This window comes from Anoplolepis gracilipes, chromosome 6 (genome assembly GCF_047496725.1).
Source record: "Anoplolepis gracilipes chromosome 6, ASM4749672v1, whole genome shotgun sequence".
Taxonomy (NCBI): domain Eukaryota; kingdom Metazoa; phylum Arthropoda; class Insecta; order Hymenoptera; family Formicidae; genus Anoplolepis; species Anoplolepis gracilipes.
Window position 1 is genome coordinate 2,159,790 of NC_132975.1, and position 27,688 is coordinate 2,187,477.

At 33.6% G+C, this 27,688-nt stretch overlaps 2 protein-coding genes and 1 long non-coding RNA gene across 4 annotated transcripts; 2 read left to right on the forward strand and 1 right to left on the reverse strand.

Moving 5' to 3' along the window:
• The first annotated feature begins 271 nt into the window (after nucleotides 1-271).
• Nucleotides 272-13,086, forward strand: Prp8 (pre-mRNA processing factor 8). Its single transcript, XM_072893953.1, has 9 exons — nucleotides 272-455; nucleotides 808-1,046; nucleotides 1,120-1,288; nucleotides 1,353-1,517; nucleotides 1,594-1,809; nucleotides 2,819-3,157; nucleotides 3,414-3,519; nucleotides 3,590-8,905; nucleotides 12,326-13,086. Exons 2-9 carry the CDS (start codon nucleotides 830-832, stop codon nucleotides 12,917-12,919), a joined length of 7,122 nt encoding a protein of 2,373 aa, XP_072750054.1. The 5' UTR covers nucleotides 272-455; nucleotides 808-829; the 3' UTR covers nucleotides 12,920-13,086.
• Nucleotides 13,087-16,588: 3,502 nt separating this feature from the next.
• On the forward strand, nucleotides 16,589-19,012 carry LOC140667041 (uncharacterized). 2 transcript variants are annotated; one of them, XR_012046923.1, is made up of 4 exons: nucleotides 16,589-16,727; nucleotides 16,928-17,314; nucleotides 17,410-18,325; nucleotides 18,421-19,009. It is a non-coding gene; the product is annotated as an uncharacterized lncRNA (long non-coding RNA). The 2 variants fall into 2 exon arrangements; XR_012046922.1 differs by having other exon boundaries at nucleotides 17,410-19,012.
• Nucleotides 19,013-19,532: 520 nt separating this feature from the next.
• Nucleotides 19,533-20,803, reverse strand: LOC140667180 (uncharacterized). Its single transcript, XM_072894935.1, has 4 exons — nucleotides 20,625-20,803; nucleotides 20,301-20,470; nucleotides 19,981-20,207; nucleotides 19,533-19,732 (listed from the first exon to the last, which is right to left on the reverse strand). The coding sequence occupies exons 1-4, from the start codon at nucleotides 20,801-20,803 to the stop codon at nucleotides 19,565-19,567; spliced, it is 744 nt and encodes a 247-aa protein (XP_072751036.1). The 3' UTR covers nucleotides 19,533-19,564.
• Between the last annotated feature and the right edge of the window lie 6,885 nt (nucleotides 20,804-27,688).

Consider the following 27,688-nt stretch of genomic DNA (forward strand, 5'->3'; position numbering starts at 1 on the left):
GCTGTAAGAAATTAACCAATTACAATTAACTTTAGAGAAAAATAATGAATATGATTGGTTCATTTTTTACGACTTAAGGCTTACTACAGCTATTGTAGACCCCGCCTAAGGGTGACACGTAAATATAGACTAAAGCCGTGATTACATTATAGGTTGCGGGTTCGGTTGCGGTTGAGGTTACTGTTGGACATTGGGAACCAACCAATCATAGCAAAGGTTTCTTTCACTAAATGGAAAGCATCCAAAGATAGAATGACGCTTATATCAATGGAACTCTATAACCCTATATTATGTCCGGAATCCGAAGCCGTTATGTGCGTGAAGATTATGTGAGATTTTATGTGAATTAAATTTACAAAAGTTCGAAGTGCTGTTAAGAGCTTAATTGTAAGTGATGATTGATTATATCATCACTGTCATTTAAGAATACTGATAAACGGATATCGTGATAAAATGTATGTATAACTTTATTATTTAATTACCAGCTAATTGTGCAACATGTTATACACTACGCGACTGTCCATATTCCGGGATCTTGCATTAAAAAAAATTGCATTATAAAATTTATTTTTTAAATTTATTTTTTTAATCATTAAATTTATTTTATTTATTTACTTACATTTATTTTTTAAATTTATTTAAAATAATTAATCCACGTTAGCTTTTTAAGGCTAAGAATTAATTGAGATATGAGATATGAGTTATTCAACAAATTATTAAGTTTTATATAAGAAAAGCAATATATCGAGGTGTATCTATGTTATTGATAATTTTTTGAGTTTTATATATTGTTATTTTGCATTTTAGCTCTGAAAAACAATTTGAAATTATGTCTATTCCACCATATTTGCTGGCTCCAAACCCATGGGCCACAGCAATGATGGCTCAACAACAAGCTCAATTAGCAGCTGCCCAAGCGCACGCTCAGGCTGCGGCTCATGCACAAGCTGCTCATCATGCTCATATGCAGGTTATAGCTGGACCACCATTACCTCAAATTCCCAAACAACCAGAAGTTCTATCTGAGGACAAACTTCAAGAAAAAGGTAATTTTAGTGGATAATTAAGAGTTATTTAATTATATAATTTCCTTTACAATAACAATCTTAATTGTTCTAGCACAAAAATGGCAGCAGTTGCAGTCAAAGCGATTTGCAGAAAAGAGGAAGTTTGGTTTTGTAGATGCACAAAAAGAAGATATGCCAGCTGAACATATAAGGAAAATTATTAGAGATCATGGTGATATGAGCAGTAGGAAATACAGACATGATAAACGTGTTTATTTGGGGTAAGTTATTGTTAAAAAAAAAAAATGTTTATAATCAGGTTTTTTGTAAATGTATCTGTTACAGGGCATTAAAATATATGCCACATGCTGTTATGAAACTATTGGAAAATATGCCTATGCCATGGGAACAAATAAGAGATGTAAAGGTTTTATATCATATTACAGGAGCCATTACATTTGTCAATGAAATTCCTTGGGTTATAGAGCCTGTGTATATAGCTCAATGGGGGTAATACAGGCATGAAATCTTGTCTTTACTTACAATTAGTAGTACAAATTGCATTAAAAGTTATATTTTTTCTTAGCACTATGTGGATTATGATGAGACGAGAAAAAAGAGATCGTAGACATTTTAAGAGAATGAGATTTCCACCTTTTGATGATGAAGAACCTCCTCTAGATTATGCAGATAATGTTTTGGATGTTGAACCTTTAGAAGCTATACAAATTGAACTTGACTCGGAAGAAGATGAGTCTGTTGCATCATGGTTTTATGAACACAAGCCATTAGTTGGAACAAAGTAAGTTGATACATATTGGCATATATGCATAAATAACTACAAGAGGAAAAAGGGATTGTTCTTATACTTATGGGTCTATTCTGTAAGAAGATTTTCGCTTTGTAAGTTCTGTAACTTTGAAAAATGTAAAACTAACGAAAATATTATTCTATAACTATAATCAATCTCTATAAGATGTTATATAGCTCTGTAAGTTTACAGTGACATTTTTCTCGCCATAAGCGCTATATTTAGAGGTTACACTTGTTCTCCTTCAACTTTAATAGTTTTCAAAACGTAACAAATGATCCAAATTTTAAAATATTTTAAAATCAATATTAATATTATAATATATATACAATATATATTTTATAAATATATATATATATATGTATTATATATTATATATAAATATTATAATATTATATATTGATATTTATATTATATTATTTAAAATATTAATATTTTAATTTTCTTTATTCATACTAATTTTGTTCATTTTTCAAAAACACAAGAAATATTTTGTTGAAATGTCAATTTCTTAACTTTGTTAGAGCGCAATTGAAGTTAACTGCACTCTCGGATCGATTCAAACCGTTCAGTCGAAAATTTACTTACAGAGACTACTTAAAATATTGCCTACATAGTACAAAATTATAGAGAATGTAACATAATATCAAATATGTTATGCTTACATAGCTCCATATCTTCCATAATTATAGTGCAATGTAAGCTACATAGTTTATAGAGATACAGCATTGCAGCATTTTTACAGAATAGATCCATTATTTATTGACATTATATATTAACTCATTTGTTTCTTAAAATGATGAAAAGCGTAGGGGTCCTGAAATCAACTGGATATGTGAGTTGACAACTTGAATCTGGATATCGTTAAGATACAAGTTATTCAGTTGGACAAAATGCTATACTGAAAGAATATTCTTGAGAATATCATTTACCCACTGCATATATATATATAAATATATATATATATATATAATAAAATCTAAATAATAAAACATTTCAGACATGTTAATGGATCTACATACCGGAGATGGAATTTGACATTACCACAAATGGCCACTTTGTATCGTTTGGCTAATCAATTGTTGACTGACCTAGTGGATCAAAATTTTTTTTATCTATTTGATCCCAAATCATTCTTTACTGCAAAAGCCTTAAATATGGCTATCCCTGGAGGGCCCAAATTTGAACCATTGGTAAAAGATTCAAATGCTGCTGATGAAGATTGGAATGAATTCAATGACATAAATAAGATTATCATCAGGCAACCGATTAGAACAGAATATAGGATTGCATTTCCTTACTTATACAATAATATGCCACATTTTGTTCATCTTTCATGGTAGGCGTGATGTCTTGTTAAATTTTTATTAAATTTATTTCCACACTAGTTTTAAGATCTGATTATCAATATAAAACGATCTTCCTAGCAGTGTGGTAAAGCAAATTTAGTGATTGTTATTTGTTCTTTTATAAAGATTATAAAAAGAAACCGCTGATATCACATACAATAATTTATACCATTTTTTTTAAATAAAAATATTTTTGAACATTATTTTTTTACATTATGTATTAATTTATGTATGTACATCTTATAGGTATCATGCACCAAATGTCGTATATATAAAGACTGAAGATCCAGATTTACCAGCATTTTATTTTGATCCGTTAATCAATCCAATTTCTCACAGAAATTCATTAAAGGTAAATTTGTAACTATTACATTAAAAACCTAGTAGGATAATTTTATATAATGTTTAACTATATTTATTAGACGATGGAACCACAAATCGAAGATGAAGAAGACTTTATTTTACCTGGCGAAGTGCAACCATTCCTTCAGGAGATACCTCTTTATACTGATAATACAGCAAATGGAATAGCTCTTTTGTGGGCGCCGAGACCGTTTAATACGCGTTCCGGCAGAACAAGAAGAGCCATTGACATTCCATTAGTCAAGTCATGGTACAGAGAGCATTGTCCGCCTGGTCAACCTGTAAAAGTGCGAGTCAGTTATCAGAAACTACTGAAATATTTCGTTTTAAATGCTTTGAAGCATAGACCACCGAAACCGCAGAAGAAACGCTACTTGTTTCGCTCTTTTAAATCAACCAAGTTCTTTCAGACAACGACAATAGATTGGGTAGAAGCTGGTCTGCAGGTGTGTCGTCAAGGATATAATATGTTGAATCTACTAATACATCGGAAGAATCTCAACTATCTTCATTTGGATTACAACTTTAACTTGAAACCTGTCAAAACGCTTACGACAAAGGAGAGGAAGAAATCGCGCTTTGGTAACGCCTTCCATTTGTGTCGGGAAATTCTTCGTTTGACTAAACTTATTATCGATTCTCACGTTCAGTATCGATTAAACAACGTGGATGCCTTTCAACTTGCCGATGGGTTGCAGTATATTTTTGCACATGTCGGTCAATTGACCGGCATGTATCGGTATAAGTATAAATTGATGCGACAAATCAGGATGTGCAAAGACTTGAAGCACCTAATTTATTATCGTTTTAACACCGGACCAGTTGGTAAAGGACCTGGTTGTGGATTCTGGGCACCCGGTTGGCGTGTTTGGTTATTCTTTATGAGGGGCATCACTCCGTTATTGGAAAGATGGCTAGGTAATTTATTGTCGAGGCAATTCGAAGGCCGTCATTCGAAAGGCGTAGCGAAGACAGTAACGAAACAACGAGTTGAATCGCATTTCGATCTGGAATTACGGGCATCTGTTATGCATGACATTGTTGATATGATGCCTGAGGGAATAAAGCAGAACAAAGCGCGAACAATTCTTCAGCATTTGAGCGAAGCTTGGCGCTGTTGGAAAGCAAATATTCCGTGGAAAGTACCAGGTTTGCCAATTCCGATCGAAAATATGATACTTCGTTATGTTAAGATGAAGGCCGACTGGTGGACGAATACGGCTCATTATAATCGAGAGAGAATTCGACGTGGAGCTACGGTGGACAAAACTGTGTGTAAAAAAAATCTCGGCCGCCTGACGCGTCTCTATTTGAAAGCCGAACAAGAACGACAACACAATTACTTGAAGGATGGGCCATATATATCGCCGGAAGAAGCTGTAGCCATATTCACAACTTCGGTTCATTGGTTGGAGTCTCGAAGATTCGCGCCAATACCCTTCCCGCCATTATCTTACAAACATGATACGAAACTGTTGATATTAGCCTTAGAACGGTTGAAGGAGGCCTATAGCGTTAAATCTAGGCTGAATCAAAGTCAACGAGAAGAACTGGGCTTAATAGAACAGGCATACGATAATCCACACGAAGCATTATCCAGAATTAAGCGACATTTGTTAACACAAAGGACTTTTAAGGAAGTTGGCATTGAATTTATGGATCTCTACAGTCACTTGATTCCCGTGTATGACGTAGAACCGCTCGAGAAAATTACGGATGCCTATCTAGATCAGTATTTGTGGTATGAAGCGGACAAAAGGCGATTGTTCCCACCGTGGGTGAAACCGGCTGATACAGAACCACCGCCGCTACTTGTTTACAAATGGTGTCAAGGTATCAATAATCTTCAGGATGTTTGGGATGTAAGCGAGGGCGAGTGTAATGTGCTGCTAGAATCGAAATTTGAGAAGTTATATGAAAAGATCGATCTTACGTTACTCAATAGGCTATTACGTTTAATAGTCGATCATAATATTGCCGATTACATGACGGCAAAAAATAATGTTGTCATCAATTATAAAGACATGAATCACACTAATAGTTATGGCATTATTAGAGGGTTGCAATTCGCATCTTTTATCGCCCAATATTACGGATTGGTGTTGGATCTGCTGGTGTTGGGCCTCCAGCGAGCCAGTGAAATGGCTGGTCCACCGCAAATGCCAAATGACTTTCTTACGTTTCAGGACGTTGCTTCTGAGACTGCACATCCTATTCGATTATACTGTCGCTATGTCGATAGAATACATTTGTTTCTGCGTTTTTCCGCCGATGAGGCGAGAGACCTCATTCAGCGTTACCTCACTGAACATCCCGATCCAAATAATGAGAATATTGTTGGCTACAACAATAAAAAGTGTTGGCCACGGGATGCTCGTATGAGATTGATGAAACATGATGTGAATCTGGGTCGCGCCGTATTCTGGGATATCAAGAACCGGCTTCCACGTTCCACCACTACTATTCAATGGGAGAACAGTTTTGTTAGCGTCTATAGTAAAGACAATCCTAATTTGCTTTTCAATATGAGTGGTTTTGAGTGCAGAATTTTGCCCAAATGTCGAACGACCCATGAGGAGTTTACGCATCGAGACGGTGTCTGGAATCTTCAAAACGAGATCACGAAGGAAAGAACTGCGCAATGTTTCTTGCGCGTCGACGACGAGAGCCTACAACGTTTTCACAATCGAGTTAGGCAGATTTTAATGGCTTCAGGCTCGACTACATTTACGAAAATCGTGAATAAGTGGAATACTGCTTTGATTGGTCTGATGACTTATTTCAGAGAAGCCGTAGTGAATACACAAGAGTTACTGGATCTTTTGGTCAAGTGTGAGAACAAGATACAGACGCGTATCAAGATTGGACTAAACTCCAAGATGCCGTCACGTTTTCCACCCGTTGTCTTTTACACTCCTAAGGAATTGGGTGGTCTGGGAATGCTGTCGATGGGTCATGTGTTAATACCTCAATCAGATTTAAGATGGTCGAAACAAACTGATGTAGGCATTACTCACTTTCGTTCAGGTATGAGTCACGACGAGGATCAATTGATTCCGAACTTATATCGCTACATACAGCCCTGGGAATCAGAATTTATCGATTCTCAACGCGTTTGGGCGGAATATGCCTTGAAACGACAAGAGGCCAATGCTCAGAATCGCAGGCTCACTTTGGAAGATCTTGAGGATAGCTGGGATCGTGGTATTCCTAGAATAAATACATTATTCCAAAAAGACCGGCACACATTGGCTTATGACAAGGGTTGGCGTATTCGTACAGAATTCAAGCAATATCAAGTACTGAAACAGAATCCGTTTTGGTGGACTCACCAGCGTCACGATGGTAAACTGTGGAACCTAAATAACTATCGAACTGACATGATTCAAGCGCTTGGCGGTGTCGAGGGCATTCTTGAGCATACTCTTTTTAAGGGCACCTACTTTCCAACATGGGAAGGTCTTTTCTGGGAAAAAGCATCTGGTTTTGAAGAGTCCATGAAATACAAAAAATTGACAAACGCACAACGTTCTGGTCTCAATCAGATTCCCAACCGTCGATTCACTCTGTGGTGGTCGCCTACTATCAATCGTGCAAATGTTTATGTTGGTTTCCAAGTACAACTCGATCTAACAGGAATATTTATGCACGGTAAAATACCAACTCTAAAAATCTCCTTAATCCAAATATTTCGCGCTCATTTGTGGCAAAAAGTGCATGAGTCTATCGTGATGGATCTTTGTCAGGTGTTTGACCAGGAACTGGACGCGCTAGAAATTGAAACCGTACAGAAGGAAACAATACATCCGCGAAAGTCCTACAAGATGAATTCTTCATGTGCTGACATCCTTCTGTTCTCCGCCTATAAGTGGACCGTATCTCGACCATCACTCCTTGCCGATTCGAAAGATGTAATGGACAACACTACTACACAGAAATATTGGATCGATGTTCAATTGAGATGGGGCGATTATGACTCACACGACATCGAACGATACGCTCGTGCTAAATTCCTGGACTATACGACAGATAACATGTCGATATACCCATCACCCACCGGTCTTCTAATAGCTATCGATCTGGCATATAACTTGCATAGTGCATATGGTAATTGGTTTCCCGGCTGCAAGCCACTTATACAGCAAGCTATGGCAAAAATTATGAAAGCAAATCCTGCTTTATACGTGTTACGTGAACGTATTCGTAAAGCCTTGCAACTCTACTCATCGGAACCTACGGAACCTTATCTTTCTTCGCAAAATTATGGTGAACTTTTCTCCAATCAAATCATATGGTTTGTTGACGATACAAATGTATATCGCGTAACGATTCACAAAACCTTTGAAGGCAACTTGACGACGAAACCAATCAATGGCGCGATTTTCATTTTCAATCCACGAACAGGACAATTGTTTCTGAAAATTATTCATACTTCTGTTTGGGCGGGCCAGAAGCGTCTCGGTCAATTAGCCAAATGGAAGACTGCTGAAGAAGTCGCTGCACTAATTCGTTCCCTGCCAGTGGAGGAACAGCCGAAGCAAATTATCGTTACCAGAAAAGGAATGTTGGATCCGCTGGAAGTGCACTTGCTAGACTTTCCTAATATAGTCATTAAAGGATCTGAATTACAATTACCGTTCCAAGCGTGTCTCAAAGTAGAAAAGTTTGGCGATCTGATCTTGAAAGCAACTGAACCGCAAATGGTGCTATTCAATCTTTATGATGACTGGTTGAAAACTATCTCGTCTTACACCGCGTTCTCACGACTGATTCTGATCTTACGGGCCCTACACGTCAACACCGAAAGAACGAAAGTCGTATTAAAACCCGATAAAACTACCATCACCGAGCCGCATCACATATGGCCGTCGCTGACGGATGATGAATGGATCAAAGTGGAAGTGCAATTGAAGGATCTGATCTTGGCGGATTATGGCAAGAAGAATAATGTCAACGTTGCGTCACTTACGCAGTCCGAGATCCGTGATATTATTTTGGGTATGGAGATAAGTGCGCCATCCGCACAACGTCAACAAATTGCTGAAATTGAGAAGCAAACTAAAGAACAGAGTCAACTCACTGCTACTACTACACGAACGGTGAACAAGCATGGTGACGAGATTATTACTGCCACCACGTCCAACTATGAGACACAGACTTTCAGTTCGAAAACCGAGTGGCGAGTACGCGCTATTTCCGCGACCAATCTTCATCTGCGGACAAACCACATCTATGTCTCGTCTGATGACATCAAAGAAACCGGTTATACTTACATTTTGCCGAAGAATGTGCTTAAGAAATTTGTTACGATCTCCGATCTGCGAGCTCAGATCGCTGGCTATTTATACGGTATCAGCCCTCCTGATAATCCTCAGGTAAAGTTTTAGTAGTTTTGTTTATTAAAATTATCAAAAAAAATATAAGTAATAATTATTTTTATCATATAATTATTTATATTTTAATATCATTTATTTTTGAAATTTTTTAAATTTTATTATCTCTATGATATTAAATTATTTAATTATCTTTATTTTTTTAAAATTATCTTGAAACACTTACAGCTAAGCATCTTTTCTAAGAATAATAATTTTTGTTTGAAAAAGTACGCTTAAAATCTGAAGGAAAAAAGAATCTTGAGGAAAAATAGATTTTAAATATATTTAGTTTTTTAATGAAATTTTACACATACTTATTAATAATTTAAGACGTTTTACATGTTTAAATTTGAAAAAAGAAACGTATTACTTTTTGAAAACAAAAATAATATGTAAAAGTTCATTTAAAAAAAAATCTATTACGTACATATTAACTTTTCTCTCTAACAATAACATAATTCTAAATATATATTATTTAAATAATAAAGATATTGAATCACCGAAACTTGAGAATTTCTATTTTGTAAGAAAAATTTTTTAAATATTTTTAAAGGATATTTTTAAATAAAACATTTTTAAGTTTTTATACAGTAAAAGCTACTTATTCGTGAGGAATAACTTCAGTTAAAATGCTGCGATATAAAAAATGTGAACATGAGTTAATAAAATGTAAGAAAGTATAGAAGATGCAAGAAAATTACAAATTAAAAAAAATATTATTGAAAAAGGTAATTTTATTTCAAATTAACAACCTAAATACTCAATAGCTTGTATTCTGATTTATTACTAAATATATCTCTAAATATATAAAAACACATTTAGAGACCGAGGAAAAAAGTTGGCCATATATGGATTTTCTCAATATCTGATCATGTCTTACCAAGTATACTCATATATGATAATTAAATAAAATCATATGATATCATATATGATTTTATTTAATTATCATATTATTACATATAACAATATTTGGCAAGATATGCTCAGATATTGACAAAATCCATATATGACTAATTTTATATGGACTTTTTTTTCTTGAGGATACATTTAATTATAAATGTGAGCTCAGAATATAGGCCATTATGATAGCATAATATCTTTTGAGATCCATATGTTAATAAAATTGTAACTACATAAAATTGCAATTACTTAAAATTGCAATTACTTAAATATTATTAAACGATTGATCAGAAATTGGTTTAAAAAATTTTGTCTTGTTTTGCGGCACTTTACAGGGTTCTGAACTCAAGCTTATATTTGGACATTTCTTTTTCTTAGCTTTCTTTTAAAAATCAAATTTTTCTTTACTGAGGGTTTTCTTCAATTTTCATGAAAAATTCACAAAGATAATAGAATAGAATCGAAATTTTGACTACGAATATGGAATTTTTTAGTCGCGAATAAAAAGAGTGATTACAAATTTTTATTTCGTAAATGTCAAAAACGCGAATAATGAACCCACGAATAGAGAATAAGAAGCTTTGACTGTATAAAAGTTTATTTTGAATATATGACATTTAAAAAAAAGTGAAATTTTTTACATTTAGAATGAAAAAAGTGTTTAAAAGTTAAGTCAATTGAATTAATTAACAATAATAACAAGGCAAGTAAGAGCCAAGCGTCAATAAGTAAACGTCAATAGTAAAAAAATAGGTGAAACATTAGTTTATGTATAATTTAATTGAAGATAATGAATATATATATATATATATATATATGAAGCTCTCTTTAAATTAAACAGTGGTTTATGTATAACGATACAAAACATGGAAGTCATAAGTTTAAATGCATAGACATAAAAAAAAAAATCAAAACATATTTTATAAAAAAAAATTTAATCTAACGTGTATAAGAGTTCGTTTATGCATTCCTTTTTAGTTGGTAAGTCAGGAGGAATAATCAAAAAATTATGCCAATGTACATGAACATGATCTTGTAAATTTATACGTAATGTTTCATAATTCTGTAAATTTATACATATTGTTTATTTTTTACTGTTGACGTTTACGTTTTATTTGTATTCTATTATTTGCAGTGAAGAAGATTAAACAATTGACTGAAACGTTTGCATACGCAAGATTGTGTTAACACACAAGCTTAACTAGTAATTTAATTAGGAATCTGCGTCTTATTAATTGCGCTTGGCTCTTGTCTTAGCATTATTATTAATTAATTTAAATATTTATAGAGTCTTTAACTTATGTAAATTATGGATTATTAAGTTAATTGATACATGAGATATCGTGCAATTTAAAAAAGCTTATTATAATTTAGGAAAAATGAATTTGACGTTTTATTCTTGAATGTTTTAATATAATAACGGATTTTTTATATTTATGCTTAATTATTTATTGTAGATTTATATATAGTACACGTTCTCTCGTAAAATTCATATTGAGTTATTACGGAATTTGGGTTTTTAGATAGATAGCAATGTCCATGCTTAGTAAAATCAGTGCAATAATAATTTTTCGAAGCGTACTTATTACATTATTGAGATTGAGTTATTCATGTATTATGGCATTACATTTATGATTTAAAATACATAATACTTATTAAAAAGAGATATATGTCAAAATTTATTTTATATCTCTTTAAGCATTACATATTTTAAATGATTATGCTATAATATTTTTGGCACGAATAACTATAAATCTCAATAATGTAATAAATATATTTCGAAAAATTATCGTTATCCATTTATACATACATATATACACACATATGTGTATATATATATATATATATATATATATATATATATATATATATATATACAGGGTGTCCCCGAATTGGCGGATCAACTCTCGTGGGTAGATAGAGCGTGTTAAACTGTAAAGAAAAATCTTATATCATTTTGCTAAATTCGCAATAATTAATGAGATATAAATTAATAAAGATCGGCCAATACATGCCAGGATAAGCGCGCGGCGCAAAGAAGCCTCCTACTTGTTACTTGATACTAGGCGCGCGGCGAGACAGTAGGCGGAGCGCTCTACAAAGGACGTACAAAGAACGTACAAAGGGCGTACTTAAAGAGACACGTACAGTGCGTTCTGCGTTCAGTTTAACACGCTCTATCTACTGACGAGAGTTGATCCGCCAATTCGGGGACACCCTATATATATATATATACATCTGTGTATAAATCGATAACGATAATTTTTCGAAATATATTTATTACATTATAGAGATTTATAGTTATTCATGCCAAAAATATTATGGCATAATCATTTAAAATATGTAATGCTTAAAGAGATATAAAATAAATTTTGACATATATCTCTTTTTAATAAGCATTATGTATTTTAAATCATGATATATATATATATGTATGTATGTATACACAAAGGTGCGCGCATACTTTTATATCGATTCTTTTGTCTTAATTAAGTTTTGTTTTATATATATGTAACACAGGTGAAAGAAATCAGATGTATCGTAATGGCACCACAATGGGGAACTCATCAAACTGTTCATCTGCCAAACATATTACCTAATCATCAATATTTGAAGGAGATGGAACCCTTGGGATGGATACATACGCAGCCGAACGAGCTGCCACAACTGTCGCCGCAAGATATATCTACTCATGCCCGAATTATGGCGGAGAATTCCATTTGGGATGGCGAGAAAACTATCGTTATCACTTGTAGTTTCACACCCGGCTCTTGCTCCCTTACAGCGTATAAATTGACTCCGAGTGGTTTTGAGTGGGGCAAGCAGAACACTGACAAGGGAAACAATCCTAAGGGCTATCTACCTAGCCACTATGAGAAAGTACAAATGCTTTTGTCCGATCGTTTCCTTGGCTTTTTTATGGTACCCAGTCAAGGTTCATGGAACTATAATTTTATGGGTGTAAGACATGATCCCAACATGAAATACGAGCTGCAACTAGCAAATCCGAAAGAATTTTATCATGAAGTACACAGGCCAGCTCATTTTCTCAATTTTTCGAGCTTGGAAGATGGTGAAGGCGTCGGAGCTGATCGAGAAGATATGTTTGCATAAACAATTCTTTTTATAACGTAGTTTTTAATTAACAGTGATTGATGAAAATACATGATGCATATAAACAATGTGTAAATCTATAATACTTGTAATACTTTTTATTTTCTATTTCCTTGTCTAATTATCGTATGTAGGCAATTATAAATAAATACAGTAATAATAATAAAGTGTGTAAAAGTTGTTTGTTTAATAATATTTATAGTACTTTTTATTTTTTATCTTATCTAATTATATTTAGGCAATTATAAATATAAATGTATTAATAATCAAATAGCTTAAGTATTATTTAAGGATTGATAGGAATGACAGATCAACTTTGAATAAAAACTCTATAGAATAAAAGTCATGACCATAAACTTCTATATATGTATTATACCATCGAGATATTATTATTAGCGTTTTTGACTCAAGCAGATTTGACTGCTCTGAGAGCGATTAATAACGTCATTGCATCGTCTCTCTAATAAAAGACTTGAATTTATAGTAAAATAATGCTGAATTTATCCGAGTTAAAATCCATTTAATCGAAAACGCTATATTAAAGACAGACTTTTATACAGTACACTAAACTTGTCTCTTGCTTAATATAAAAGTTGCAGGTTATATAGAGTGTTTCATTTTAATTGCCCAGGCAAATATTTTGGAAAATAATGAAAATTCAAAAAAATGTTTCAGACAAAAGTTGTATGGTTTCTAGGGGGACATAAGATGGTGCCATTAGTTTGACCTTGAAGAGTCACGTGAAGGTCATTTTAAATTTCTTAAATGGAACATCCTATATATTTTTGCATATTTTTGTAGCTTATCTAGAGAGCTTTTCAAAACACTATAATAAAATGTTTCTTCATTAAATACTTTTCGAGTTATAAGGCTTCAAAGTTGCAGTATTTTGATATAAAATACAAGATATCTCGTAAAATATTCATTTTTTGATTATCTTACCCTAAGGGGTAATCTTATCAAACTCCGATTAGCTTAATCGTTGATTAAACTATATCTTTGTCTCTTTCAGATAAGTTCAAGAGAAAGAGAGGAACGTGTAAGTAATCGGTGATTAAAGTTAATCAACGTTGGTGCAACTGGCCCTAATACTTTTATGCATAGAATAATGAGACAAATTGGCGTAATTAAAACACATAATTATGTTAAAGTAAAAATGTGTAACTGCTAGTTGCAAATTCAGATTTTTTCTTAAAGATAACTATGTGTTTTCTTTACACTAATTGATTCGTCTTATTATTCTACGCATAAAAGTATTAGGATAAGATAATCGAAAAGTGAATATTTTACAAGATATCTTGTATTTTATGTCAAAATAGTGCAACTTTGAAGCCTTATAACTCGAAAAGTATTAATGAAAAAACATTTTATTATAGTGTTTTGGAAAGCTCTCGAAATAAGCTACAAGAATATGCAAAAATATATAGGGTGTTCCATTTAAAAAATTCAAAATGACCTTCATGTGACTCTTCAAGGTCAAACTAATGGCACCATCTTATGTCCCCCTAGAAACCATACAATTTTTGTCTGAAACATTTTTTTGAATTTTCATTATTTTCCGAAATATTTGCCTGGGGCAATTAAAATGAAACACTCTGTATATATGAAATAAATGAATAATATGAAATAATATGCTATCACTCGGAATTGCATGAAAGGATATTAGTAAATTTGTAAAAATTTAGAAGTCTAAAGTAAAAAATATTTTACGGTTTAAAATTCAACTTGAATCAAATACTTGTCGAACTGCAAGAACAGTGCCAGAAAAAAAGAGAGAACATTATATATATTGTATGTGTGTGTATGTGTATATGCGCGCGCTTGTGTGTGGGGGAGCACTATTCTTATCACTTTCTCTTTTAATTGGTTTAACAAGAAAAACATCAGACATGGTTTCCTTCGATTTCACCGAGTTTAAAGTATTGTGTCCTATTTTTTTCTCTTGCGTGTTTTCCCGTGTAAAGGCTTACTTTGACACTCATTTTACAGCTATATTTATTAACTGTCAAGGAAAAAGCTTAGTTTTTGGACAATTTTACAAGGTACTAAAGCGATCTTTCAATGAAATATCTTTTCATTTAAAAGTAGTACTCAAGAATTCTCGAGGTGTCATTTTTCTTATGACATCTCGATTCAATAATACGGCCGCGGTGAGTACTTGGGAACCTTAAAATCTTTACTTTGCATATATTCTATTGCTTTTAATCCCCAACCCAATTTATTATAATACCTATCCTTTTCTTTATTCGTATAACTTTTTTCTTTTCACGTTTCCCCTCTCTGTCCAACATTTTTTAACAAAGCTTCCTTTTTCTTTTTCTCTTATCTTTTCCTCAAATCTCCCTGCTCTAATTTCTCATCCTATTTTTAGTTTTTCCAATCCTTTTTAAACTCTTTAAACTCTTAAAACTTTTTACTCATTAAATATTTCACTATGCAAAAATCTAACTTAAAAATCTTCTTTAACCCTTTGAGTCACAGCGAGTCACCCAGAGACCCACCTTTTTTTCGTAGTTTTTTATTGTTTAAACTACTTTTTTTATCAACAAATATCGGATTTTTTGTTTCTACAGAGTCTTTAGAACATCAACAAGTGTAAAAAAATATGAACAGTCATAATTGTTAATTGCAACAATACCATATATAAACAAACAGTCAAAATTAGTACTTTTTTACGAAAAAATGCATTTTCTACTAATCTATTATGACAATAAATACGGCAATTTTTTTATAATCTTAGTACACTCTAAAGTATTTTTCAGAATTTTTTTAGAATTTTCTACCGTGTTGTTTTTAATCCTCCTTTTTTTTGATAAAAAATATATAAAAAAACAATATTTTCTGTTCTAAATTAAAAGTAACAGTTCTATTCTTTTTTAAATTTTTTCTCTGAAGGTTTTTTTAGATCGCAGAATCTAATCTAAAGGAAAAAAAATTTAATTTCCAAAATTTAATATAGAGATCCAATATAGCGGAAGTAAAATTTCGTCTGCCATATTGGATTCGCCATCTTGAATTTTGAAAATCTGACAACGGATTCGTAATCAGCGACCCCAAAAACCCTTATATACCAAATTTTATAAAATACTGACAATTAGAAAAATTCGTGACTGAAAGAGGATTAATTTTAAATAAAATGGTATAACACGCTCACTTGTACATACAGTGGCGTGCAAAAGTTTCCGGCCAGTGACATTTCGTACTCTAATTTATTAAAAAAAAGACTTATGATTTTTAATCATTATGAGATGTGAGTATGAGATATAGGAAACAAAATAATATAGTAAAAGAATATTATTTATGTTCGTAAATATATTTGTTATTATAATTGTTATATTTACACGTGCAAAAGTTTCCAGCCACATAATATATTTGACGCAGTAGGACTTCAAAAACGTATTTACTATATAGTATCGCGTTGAATGTTTACATTTAGTTCATAGGAGGTCGTGGAAGCATAAACATGGCTCGGCATACGCAAATTCAAATTCGTGAGAAAGTAATAAAATTTTCAAAAGAAGGAAAGTCTTCTCGTGAGATTGCTTCACTATTATCAATAGATAAATCAACCGTGAATGATATTATTGTAAAATATCGTTGTGGATATGGTTTAAAAGATCGTGCTTGTAGTGGAAGACCAAAAAAACATCTAAAAATGTAGATCGTATCATTAAACGTAAATCAGTTGCGGATGTCAAGAAACCTGCTGCCGAAATTGCACGTGAGCTAAAGGATGAAAACATAGCTAATGTTAGTCGTAGTACTGTGACACGAAGACTACATGACGTGGGACTTTTTGGTCGTACAGGTATTAAAAAACCATTAATCAGTAAAAAGAATAATACCTGTATTTATAGTCCTTCCTTGAGGAATAAGGATTCCTTATTTCTCATTCGACGTTTCATAAACCTTCCTTGACCAAACAAGGAACTTTATTAGCTCCCTTATTTCAAGGAAGGTCACGAGCTTCCTTAAGGAGGAGATTTTTTATTTTTTAACCTTTTTTAGCGGATGATGCGCAAACATAACCTTTTTAAGTTAGCTGTCACATTTCAATTTGTTATTATTTGTGATGTTACGCATTCACATTAAAAGTGCATGATGGACAACGAATTTTTTAACGATTCTGACGAAGGATTTGATGATGAAAATGTAGAGGATCGGATTTTGTTGCGACTTGCAAAAAGATATATTCGTGATTGGGAAAATCCCATAGAATTTTTCGAAGATGTTCCTTTTCGAAAAAGATATAGATTCAACAAAGGAGCCATAATCGAGATCCTATTACCTTTAGTGAATGATAAGTTAAGACGGTTCAATAATCGAGGACTGCCGATTTCTCCGTTAATGCAGCTTTTAATAACACTGCGTTTTTATGCAACGAGTAGCTTTCAGGTTTGTAAACTTTGTTCCGACACTATGATATATATATATATAAATTAAAATAGATAATTTATTTTTATTTTATTTATATGCTGTTTTAATTGCAGATTGTTAATGGAGATTTACGAGGATACATTCAAGCATCAGTATCGAGAATCAGTATATACATATATATATACATATAATTATATTGATGCAGGAATGCATCGCGAGCGAAGCGATAATCGCGCGAGCCGCTGACGCAGCGAGCCACGCGCGCCCGAGACCGAGCACGAAAACGAAACCGGAAAGGTGTCGCCGAATTGCTAAAAGTACAAGCGAGGAAATTCGACTTTGAACTTCCTCGCCTGCACTAAAACGCTAATTCAGCAACATAACCATATTTGGTCATGTTGCTAAGGGACCCCCTCCGAAAAACCATGCAGTTCGGAGGGAAGCTCAGCACCCGCCGCGATGAAGCGACGGGCAGTCGTTGATTAGATCCTAACGAGGAATAATCGTCACGGAGAGTTATTAAATAGAACGAGATACACGAATAACTAAGAGATATACGCGCGCCTGAGATAAGCCGACGCGTATCAGACTACCTGTACGACAGAGTATATGAGAGATACCGCTCTCTCCCTTTAACCGACAATACACACGAGTGTAGATACGTACGTTAGGAGTAGTGATAAAATACCAAACCTTTTGATTTCTTTTAAACTGCTATTTATTATAAAAAAAATGGAGGAGGTAAACAATTAAACCTAATATTAAAACAAAAGGTGGCCACAGCCCGTCGTATCCCCGGCCTTCCCTAACGGATCCCGAAAAATCCTGTGCCCCCCTCCTGGAGGCACAACAGTATATATTAATTTTTCCACCGAAGAAAAACGTCGAAGGAATAAAAATCAATTTTATGAAATGGCCAACTTTCCATCCATAATAGGATGTATCGATTGCACCCATATACGTATTGCGAATCCTGGAGGAAATAATGGAGAGATATTCTGAAATCGAAAAGGATGGTTTTCTTTAAATGTACAGATATGTACAGGTTTTTTCAACGGTTTTATTTTGCTAAATAATCATGAAGTTTATATGAAGTTAATTTTTATGATATATTTGTTTTATAGGCTGTAGCTGGTCCTCAACGAAAAATTCTCGATATAGTTGTTAGACATCCAGGTTCAACTCATGCTGTAATATTTGATAGAAGCGGTTTGCGCTGTCGTTTCGAGTTGGGACACCTAAACGGAATTTTACTTAGTGATAGTGGATATGCATGCCGCAGTTATCTACTGACGCCTGTTTTAAGACCTGAGACAGATGCAGAAGTTCGGTATAATACTGCACATAAACAAATACGAGTTATCGTTGAACAACTGTTTGGAGTTTGGAAACGTCGATTTCTATGTCTGTATTATGGTTTAAGAACAAAGTTGAGCACATTGGTGGCAATTATTTGTGCCACTGCAGTTTTACAATATCTATTCAACATAATCTGGAGGAAGTAATCGAAGAGGAGTTGTATGAGAATATACAATTTGAAGACATTATAAATCAAGAACAAAATGGAGTAGGACTTGCACACAGAAATGCTTTCATTTTAACACATTTTTCGTAAAACAGAATAGCGAATTATAATTATATTTTTATATTCATTTTATATCTGCAATGAGTGATTTAACAATAATGTTGTCATCATGTAAATTTAAGATTAATTTGTATAAATAAATTTAGATTTGTACATACAAGATCAAATTGTAAATAAAATAAATATATAATATATTAAGTATAAATTTTAACTTAAAGAATGTTATATTTATTTATAACAAATCTTTCTCTCTCTCTCTCTTTCTCTCTATAAACTATTCTTTTATATAAATCGCATTTTGGTATTCACTGACAGTACTGTAAATCTATTTAATTTGTCACATACACTTTAGATTTTCAATACTGACAATGATTATCAACAAAACACAGCCCTCAAAGTGACGTTTAAAAATATAAACAGACAATATTTCATTGTTTGTAAGAAATATATATATTTCCATTAAATTAATAACAAACATAGAATTTTATATTAATTATCAAGAATAACATTTATTTTTAAGAACACTTATAGTTATTTAGTCACTTATAAAAATAATTAAATATTTTACATAACTTTGTATAAACTGAAATACATATAAACATATAGAAATATATAATAAAAAATATAACTTGTATCTATAGCATATTATTAACAAAAGTCATTTTATCATATTTATAGATATATTATTTACATGTATTATTCTTGAGCGCTTTTTCCTCCTTCAAAAGTTTTACAAGAACAATCTGCTCCTCTGTTTCAGCAATCTTTATTTTTTTACGATGAAGCTCGCGCTGTTGCTCAATTGCTTCGCGTATTTTTATTAATCGTAACTCTTTTTCGTCACGGATATTCTGAAAATCGAAATTATTTTATTATTAGTATTTCATTATCATTAATTTATTGCAATAAAGATTATTACGTACTTTTTTCTACCTTAATTTTAAAAAATGACAATAAAATCTTATTCATATTAATAATAATAATAATTATTTATATAATCTGTTAAAAAATTAATATATCCTAATTCATAAAATTTATCTCTATGTTTTTAATAAATATTTGAAGTAGCTTTTTTTCCTTTTAATGCGATAACACTTGCAGTGACTTCTTTTTCTGATGCATTGTTTATGCTTGATGTAGCCCTTTTTTCTACTGATGTGCTATTTCTTGAAGTAGCTATTTTTTCTTTTGGTGTGCTAAATGATGTAGATAAAATATTTTGATGGATATAATCTTCATGACAGATATCATCAATGTTCTCATTCTCTTTCTCACTTTCATCTTCGATGACTATTCTTTCAGACGCACAATCCATCTTTACATTATCTGAAAAGCAAAATATAAAGAATAAATTATTATTACTATATATGTATAATAATAGAATAATAAAAAAATAAGAATTATACGTAGTGCTTATACATTCTTTCTCAAATACTGCTGTACTGTCGAATGGGCAATCAATTTCGACATCTAAATTTGCATTTGTTGCATCCATGAATGCCATCACTGGATCATTCGGTTGTACTGATGCAGGACCTCCACCTGTCATAAGCCGTTCGTGCCGCATTGTCGTATTTAATTTTCGTTTTCTAAAATAATTAATTAATAATATAATTATTATTAAAATATTATATAACAAGCCAAGTATATAAAAGTGTATATAGGAAGAAGAATATGTGTTCACTTAAAATAATTATATAACCTCATCATTAATAAAATTATTAGTAAAATCATTATTTTTACCTTTGTTTCATATTATCCCAGCATTTTTTCAGCTGTTTGCTAGAGCGAGGCGTACATCCTTCGCTAGCAAATTTTTTTGTGATTCTTTCCCATGCATCCACCTTATCTTTTAGATCTGAAGCACCTGTCTTTTTATTTTCGATAGCTTTTTCTTCTGAAACAAGCTGCGCAAAGAGCATTCTCTCCCCGTTCCGTATAATGAACATTTTTATTATCCATTATATTTGCAATGCGATCACAACTTGCACAAAAAATAATAAATAAATATACTTTTAACTTAACTTATTTGTAACTCAATCACTTGAAAGTTTATATGTGAAATTAGTTGCAGGCGCGTAAAACAATGTTGTATCTAGTAAATCCCTAAAAATCCCTAAAATATTCTTTCCTTTTGGTAGGAAGACTTGAGATTCATTTATGAAATAAGACAGCCTTGGAGATTCAAAGAATTCTTCATTAAGGTTTCCTCCACCCTTGAGATAAAGATGGACTATGAATACGGGTATAAGATCTTGGGTTCAAATCCGACCAGAAATTTGGAATTTTCTTCGATTTTATTTAATCGCCACCTCTCGGATGGCAATGGCAACCCACCGAAGAATATCTTGCCACAAAACTTCCTCTATCTAGGCCGTTCGGAACCGGCATTAAACAGTAGGTCCCATTGACTGCAGATAAGACGCACTCTGCGGTTTATGCTAGAGGGATAGCCAACCTCCAACAGGAGAAGGCGTTGTAGGAAGAGGTAAGCTCCGTACAGAGTTAGCCAAACCACTTTGATTTTTTTATAATTAAAATTAACTAATCGTTTGGTCATCGTTTGGTGATGATTGGTCATCCAATTAAAACGTTTGGTCATTCATCGTTTTCTTTTAATTATATAATTAAAATTTCGAAGTAAAGTTAGCCGAACGTTTTTATTTTTCGTCCAATCGAGTTAAATAAGAGCTTATTCGATGCAGAATCGTTAGGTCGTCACGAATAAATCCTTTACAACGTTTGGTGATCCATAGTTTATCCGAAAAATGAAAAAAATCATGTGCGGTAAAATGACGACGGGCGACGTATAGTGACATGAACGTGTGCTGCGGTCACGCGCGCATGCGTTTTAGTAACTTATACAAAATTTTAAATAAATCTTTTTTAATTTTAAATAAATCCTTTTTAATAATGTAGCTATGCAAGTTGCAAACCCATGTGAAATTGTATATGCATTGCAAAGTACATGCTTAGATGAGAGTGCATAGGGGGACGGGGCAAAGCCCCATCCCCATAAAAAAATATACCAAAACTTGAGCGCGTAGAAACTACCAAGGCTGATAGTACTGTGTGGAAGTTTCAATGCTATTTTCCTAAGCAAATGCTATTTGACTGAAGCGCTGCTAGGCAAATGGCTCAATGAATCGTGCATCAATGCATTCAGTATTTATTTTGTAAGATTATGAATAAAAACTTATAAATATAGTGTAAGAGTTTGGACATAGGTTGAATTAAGATTTTACATTGAAACTTCCACACAGTACTGTCAGCCTTGGTAGTTCCTATGCTCTCAAGTTTTGTTATATTTTTTTTATCGGGACAGGGCTTCGCCCCGAGATGATCGGAAGTCTAATTAAAACGTTTGGAGGTTCATCGTTTTTTTAAATTAAATAATTAAAATTTCGATGTAAAGTTTGCCGAACATTTTTATTTTTTGTCCTATCGAGTTAAGCAAGAGTTTATTCGATGCAGAATCGTTAGGTGGTCACGAATAAATTCTTTACAACGTTTGGAGGTCCACAGTTTATTCGAAAAATGAAAAAAATCATGTGCGGTCAAATTCAAAATTCTTTTAAGCTGATTCACACTTTGGCAGAAAAACAGAAAGCAGACAGCAAAAGCCAATTAAAACTCACGTTGGCAATTGGCTGTTGAGTAAAGAATTTCTAATGTTTTTATATGATAATATGATTGCGATCCAGGAGACACGTCAGATGTTTCAAAACATTTGATTGATCAATCAAAATAAACTGAGTAAAGATTTCTTTAACCTGATTGGTTAATGCAGTACTTTTTAAAGCATCTGTAGCAATTTTTCGACTACGGCTTAAGCCTCGTCTACAATAGCCGTAGAACGTAAGGTCGCAAGCAAATTGACCAATGACAGTCAAGCATTTTTGAAAACGCTTGAAAAGTATGATAATCAAAGAGTTATTGTACAAAAACATTAAGGCTATTTTCATTAATTAAGGCTATTTTCGAGCATCCGATTTTAATCAAAGAAAATCACGTTGAGCTTAGGCAACTTTTACATAACGTTTTGAAGCATCTGCGAGCGCTCAAGGTTTTGCAACGTTCTACCGACAAATGAGACGATCTGCTTATTCACGTGATCACTTACAAGCTATTGCCAGCAACAAACAAGGAATGGGAAACTAGCCTTAAAGGTTCGGATGTACCTTCATTCAAGGAATTAATTGATTTTCTTTCGCAACGATGTAGGGCTCTGGAAGCCATAAACCGCAGGCCTCAAACTGCCGTAACGGCTAGCCACACCGATAGGAACATAAAAATGTCGAAGAAAGCTACGTCGGCACACGTAGTAACGGATAAGGCAGCATGCAGCTTTTGTAAAGGCGATCACGCCGTTTTTCGATATGACAAGTTTCTTTCACTGGCTATTGATAAGCGAATTCAAGAGATAAGATTTGCTTAAATTGTTTGAGGTCAACTGAGCATAGAGCCAAAAACTGTAACTCAGGCGCGTGTAAAACCTGTCACAGAAAACGTTCATATTGAGACAAATCAGCAATTGAAGGATACTGCTTCAAGCATACCAGTTTCGCAAGTGCCATCTCAAACATCGACTACAAGCGTAAATCATGCATCATGTAGGACAGGGCATCAAATGTTGCTTTTTACTGCAATCATTCAAGTTCAAGACATTAAGGGAAACTTACATTCTTGTAGAGCGTTGCTCGACAATGGCTCTCAATCAAATTTTATAACAACTGAGTTAGCAGAAAAACTCGGACTCAAGCAGTTCCCCAGCTGCTTGCTCATTCACGGAGTGGGCGACGCCGACACTGAGACGTATAGTTCAGTCAAGGTAAATTTGCAATCTCGGCTCAATAATTTTAAGGCAGAAATCAGTTGTCTGACAATACGAAAAATAACTCAAGATCTTCCAACAGTCTCCATCAATAGAACTGATATTCACGTTCCTTCAGGAATAACATTGGCTGATCCAGAATTCATGGAATCAGCAAAAATCGATATGCTCATAGGTGTAGAAATTTTCTGGAACATTACTTGCATAGGTCAAATAAAGTCAACAGGCACGCAGCAGGAAAGGTTCTCACCACACCCGAGCGTACAGGATCGACAGTATGCAGTCTCAGTATAAACGAAGAATTGAATCATACCCTGAAACGATTTTGGGAAATTGAACACGGCGCGCGGAAGGGTGAGATGTCTCTCGAAGAGAAGGAATGTGAGAAGCATTTTGAGTCAAATGTCAAACGGAATGCAGAAGGTAGATTTGTTGTCAAATTATCTATTAAGCATGAAGAAATGTCTCATCTTGGTCAATCGAAAGAAATAGCAATACGAAGATTCAAGGCTCTTGAAAGGAAGCTAAATCGCGACCTAGCATTGAAGAAAGAGTACGCAAACTCACGATAATCCGACAGATATTTTATCTTGAGGTACTGATCCAGAAACTTTAAAGAAGTCTGACATATGGTGGAGGACCTCAATGGCTGCGTAAAAATGAGGATTCATGGCACACAGGTCGACATGAATCCGGAGGAACTACCTGAACAGCGGAAGACAATAGTTTCTGCGGCAGCAGTAGAGAGTAGTTTTGACATTATTGAAAGATTTTCATCATACATTCGACTAATAAGAACAATTGCAATGTGTCTCCGTTTTGTACATAATTTACGGGTTAGTAAAGAACATAGGAAACTGGGTCAAATTTCGTCTCAAGAGTTTACGGCATCTAAGAAGATCATCGTCAAGAGAGTCCAGCAGGAAGCATTTTCAAGAGAAATTGAAAACATAGGAAATCAACGAGTGAGTACAAGGGAAAATCGACTGCTCAGCTTGAATCCATTCATAGACAGCGAAGGACTTTTAAGAGTAGGGGGCCGATTAAGAAATTCCGACCTCGCTTACGCTGCTAAGCATCAGTTGATCATACCGGCTGGTCATAAGTTCACTAAATTAGTTATTGAGCACGAGCATAAAAGGACGCTTTACGCAGGACCTCAACTTACATTAGGAGCGATAAGGGCACAATATTGGCCTCTAGGAGCGCGTTAATTAGTACAGAAAATAATTCATCAGTGCATCATATGTTTTAAGTCAAACCCAAGCGCTCCCCAGCAGATTATGAGAAATCTACCTTCAGCGTCATTCCATCCCGGCCGTTTCTACAACGTAGGCGTGGATTATTGCGGTCCGATTTTTGTACGAGAAGGTAAACGCCGTAATGCTAGGAAATTCAAGGCTTGGATAGCGATATTCGTGTGTCTAGCCACCAAAGCGGTGCATATTGAATTAGTATCTGGTCTAAGTGCTGAAGAATTCTTAGGTTCATTGAAACGTTTTATAGGACGAAGAGGAAAACCCTCAAGTATATTCAGACAACGGAACCAATTTTGTAGGAGCAAATCGCGTATTGGGAGAATTGCGTGATCTCTTTGATCGCAAAGAATTTCGACGTCACATCGTTAATGAAATGGCGAATGAGGCTATCACGTGGCATTTCATTCTTCCACGGGTACCACATTTCGGAGGATTGTAGGAGGTGGCAGTGCGCTCTATTAAACATCCTCTAAATAGAATCGTATCAGATGATTCTTTAACATTTGAAGAATCCGCTACATTGCTAATTCAAATCGAAGCTATATTAAATTCAAGGCCTTTAACTCCTTTGTCCTCTGATCCCGAAGATAATTCCTTTTTAACTCCTGCACATTTTCTTATCGGAGACTCACTAATATCATATCCAGAACTGAGTTTGGAGCACTTACAAATTCATCGTTTATCGCGGTAGCAGCGCATCGAGCAAATGCGACAACAATTTTGGAAGCGATGGTCTGTCGATTACTTGCATCAAAGGCAGCAACGTTCAAAATGGAAACGGAACAAGGGACCACCCATTAGGATTGGGCAGTGATTGTGCGAGAAGATGTTTTACCACCTCAATCTTGGGTGTTAGGTCGAGTCATGGAGGTACACTCAGGAGCGGATGAAGTTGTTAGGGCTGCGAGTGTCAAGACTAACAGAGGCATAATCAAGCGACCAGCGAACAAGTTCTGTATATTACCCATTGAAACATGATACAATATAGTTACTCGATTTTTGTGTCATTTAATTTATTTAGTTTATATAATAGTTATGTTAATTAGTTATGTATATAAATAGTTATAATTGTAAATAGTTATGTTTATATAATAGTTATGTTAACACCCTTAGTTGATGCTCATGGACACATCAAGGCGCGCGGTATATTATATGGACAGTATGATAACTAGTTTATTTGCTAACGTTGAGGATAGTATTCGTAATTGTCGCAAGATGTCGCGCGAGTCTTGAGTTTTTAGTTTTTTTTGTTGTCAGGTTGCCTAATCTGTAAGAGGACACATTCTGTTACTGAGTTTTGTCTGACGCGTACACATAATAAAGATGAGTTAGCACAAAAAAAGGTGATCTTATTTCATTACCGAACAATTAGTACGAAAAGGAAAAGAGACAATACGTGCCAAGCGCACGGCTAATCAAGAGCTGTATTAACATTAACAAAAATCAACAACAGTTAACAAAAAAATCAGTCATTGAACATACTTTAATTTACAACATTATTTTCAATTACAACACACTTTTTACAATTATATATATAATGTTTGCAAAAATTTTTATTTTTATTTCTATATCATTCGAGCATTAATATTTTATTAATATTTTTTTATTTTTTATTTTATCTTATATTATTTTTGTAGTAATAAATCTTCTTTGTTGGTTTTAATAAATTTTCTTTTCATCTGTAACAACTATTAAAAACTCATTAATCAAAAATTACTTCATGAAAAATAAATACATAACACAAATAAATATATTTACAAATTTCTTATGAACTCGTTATGCGTAGTCTACAATGGCAGCAAGACTAGTGGAGTAAGAAAGTAGACATTAGGCGTAGGCTATAGAATTAAGCCTCCTTAAGGCCGTGTCTACAATAGCTGTAGTAAGCCTTAAGTCGTAAAGAATGAACCAATCATATTCATTATTCTTCTCTAAAGTCAATTGTAATTAGTTAATTTCTTACGGCTTAAGGCTTACTACATCTATTGTAGACCTGGTCTAATGCGTAGTCTACAATGGCAGCAAGAGTAGTGGAGTAAGAAAGTAGGCATTAAGCGTAGGCTGTAGAATTAGCCCGGGCCTACAATAGATGTAGTAAGCCTTAAGCGGTAAGAAATTAACCAATTACATTTGACTTTAGAGAACAATAATGAATATGATTGGTTCATTTCTTACGACTTAAGGCTTACTACAGCTATTGTAGACCCGGCCTTAAGCCTCCTTAACGTCAGAGTGTCTACAATATGGCGTGTAGTAATCACGGCGTAATCCCATGACAGGTGACAGAAGCAAGTTAATTTGCCCGTACTAGCTGTTCTTAATTCGCGATAGACATATCGCGTCCAACAGGAGGCGGAATTAATTTTTGAGGAAGATGAGGTCAGCAATGACCGGGAATTATATCTTTAGTTAGAGCTAATCGTTTTCTTTTCGACAAACGTGAAAAATTATACCCAAATGTGAATGTGAAGACCAATGCCAAATTCAGTTATTTTTAAATTTGAAATGTTTATAATATATATATATCTATATATATATACATATATATATACATATATATGTACATATATATATATACATATATATATACATATATATATATATACATATATATGTATATACATATATATACAGATTGTTGTTTGAAATCACCCTGTTGTTTTGAATCACCCTGTATATATATATATATACAGGGTGATTCAAAACAACCTGAT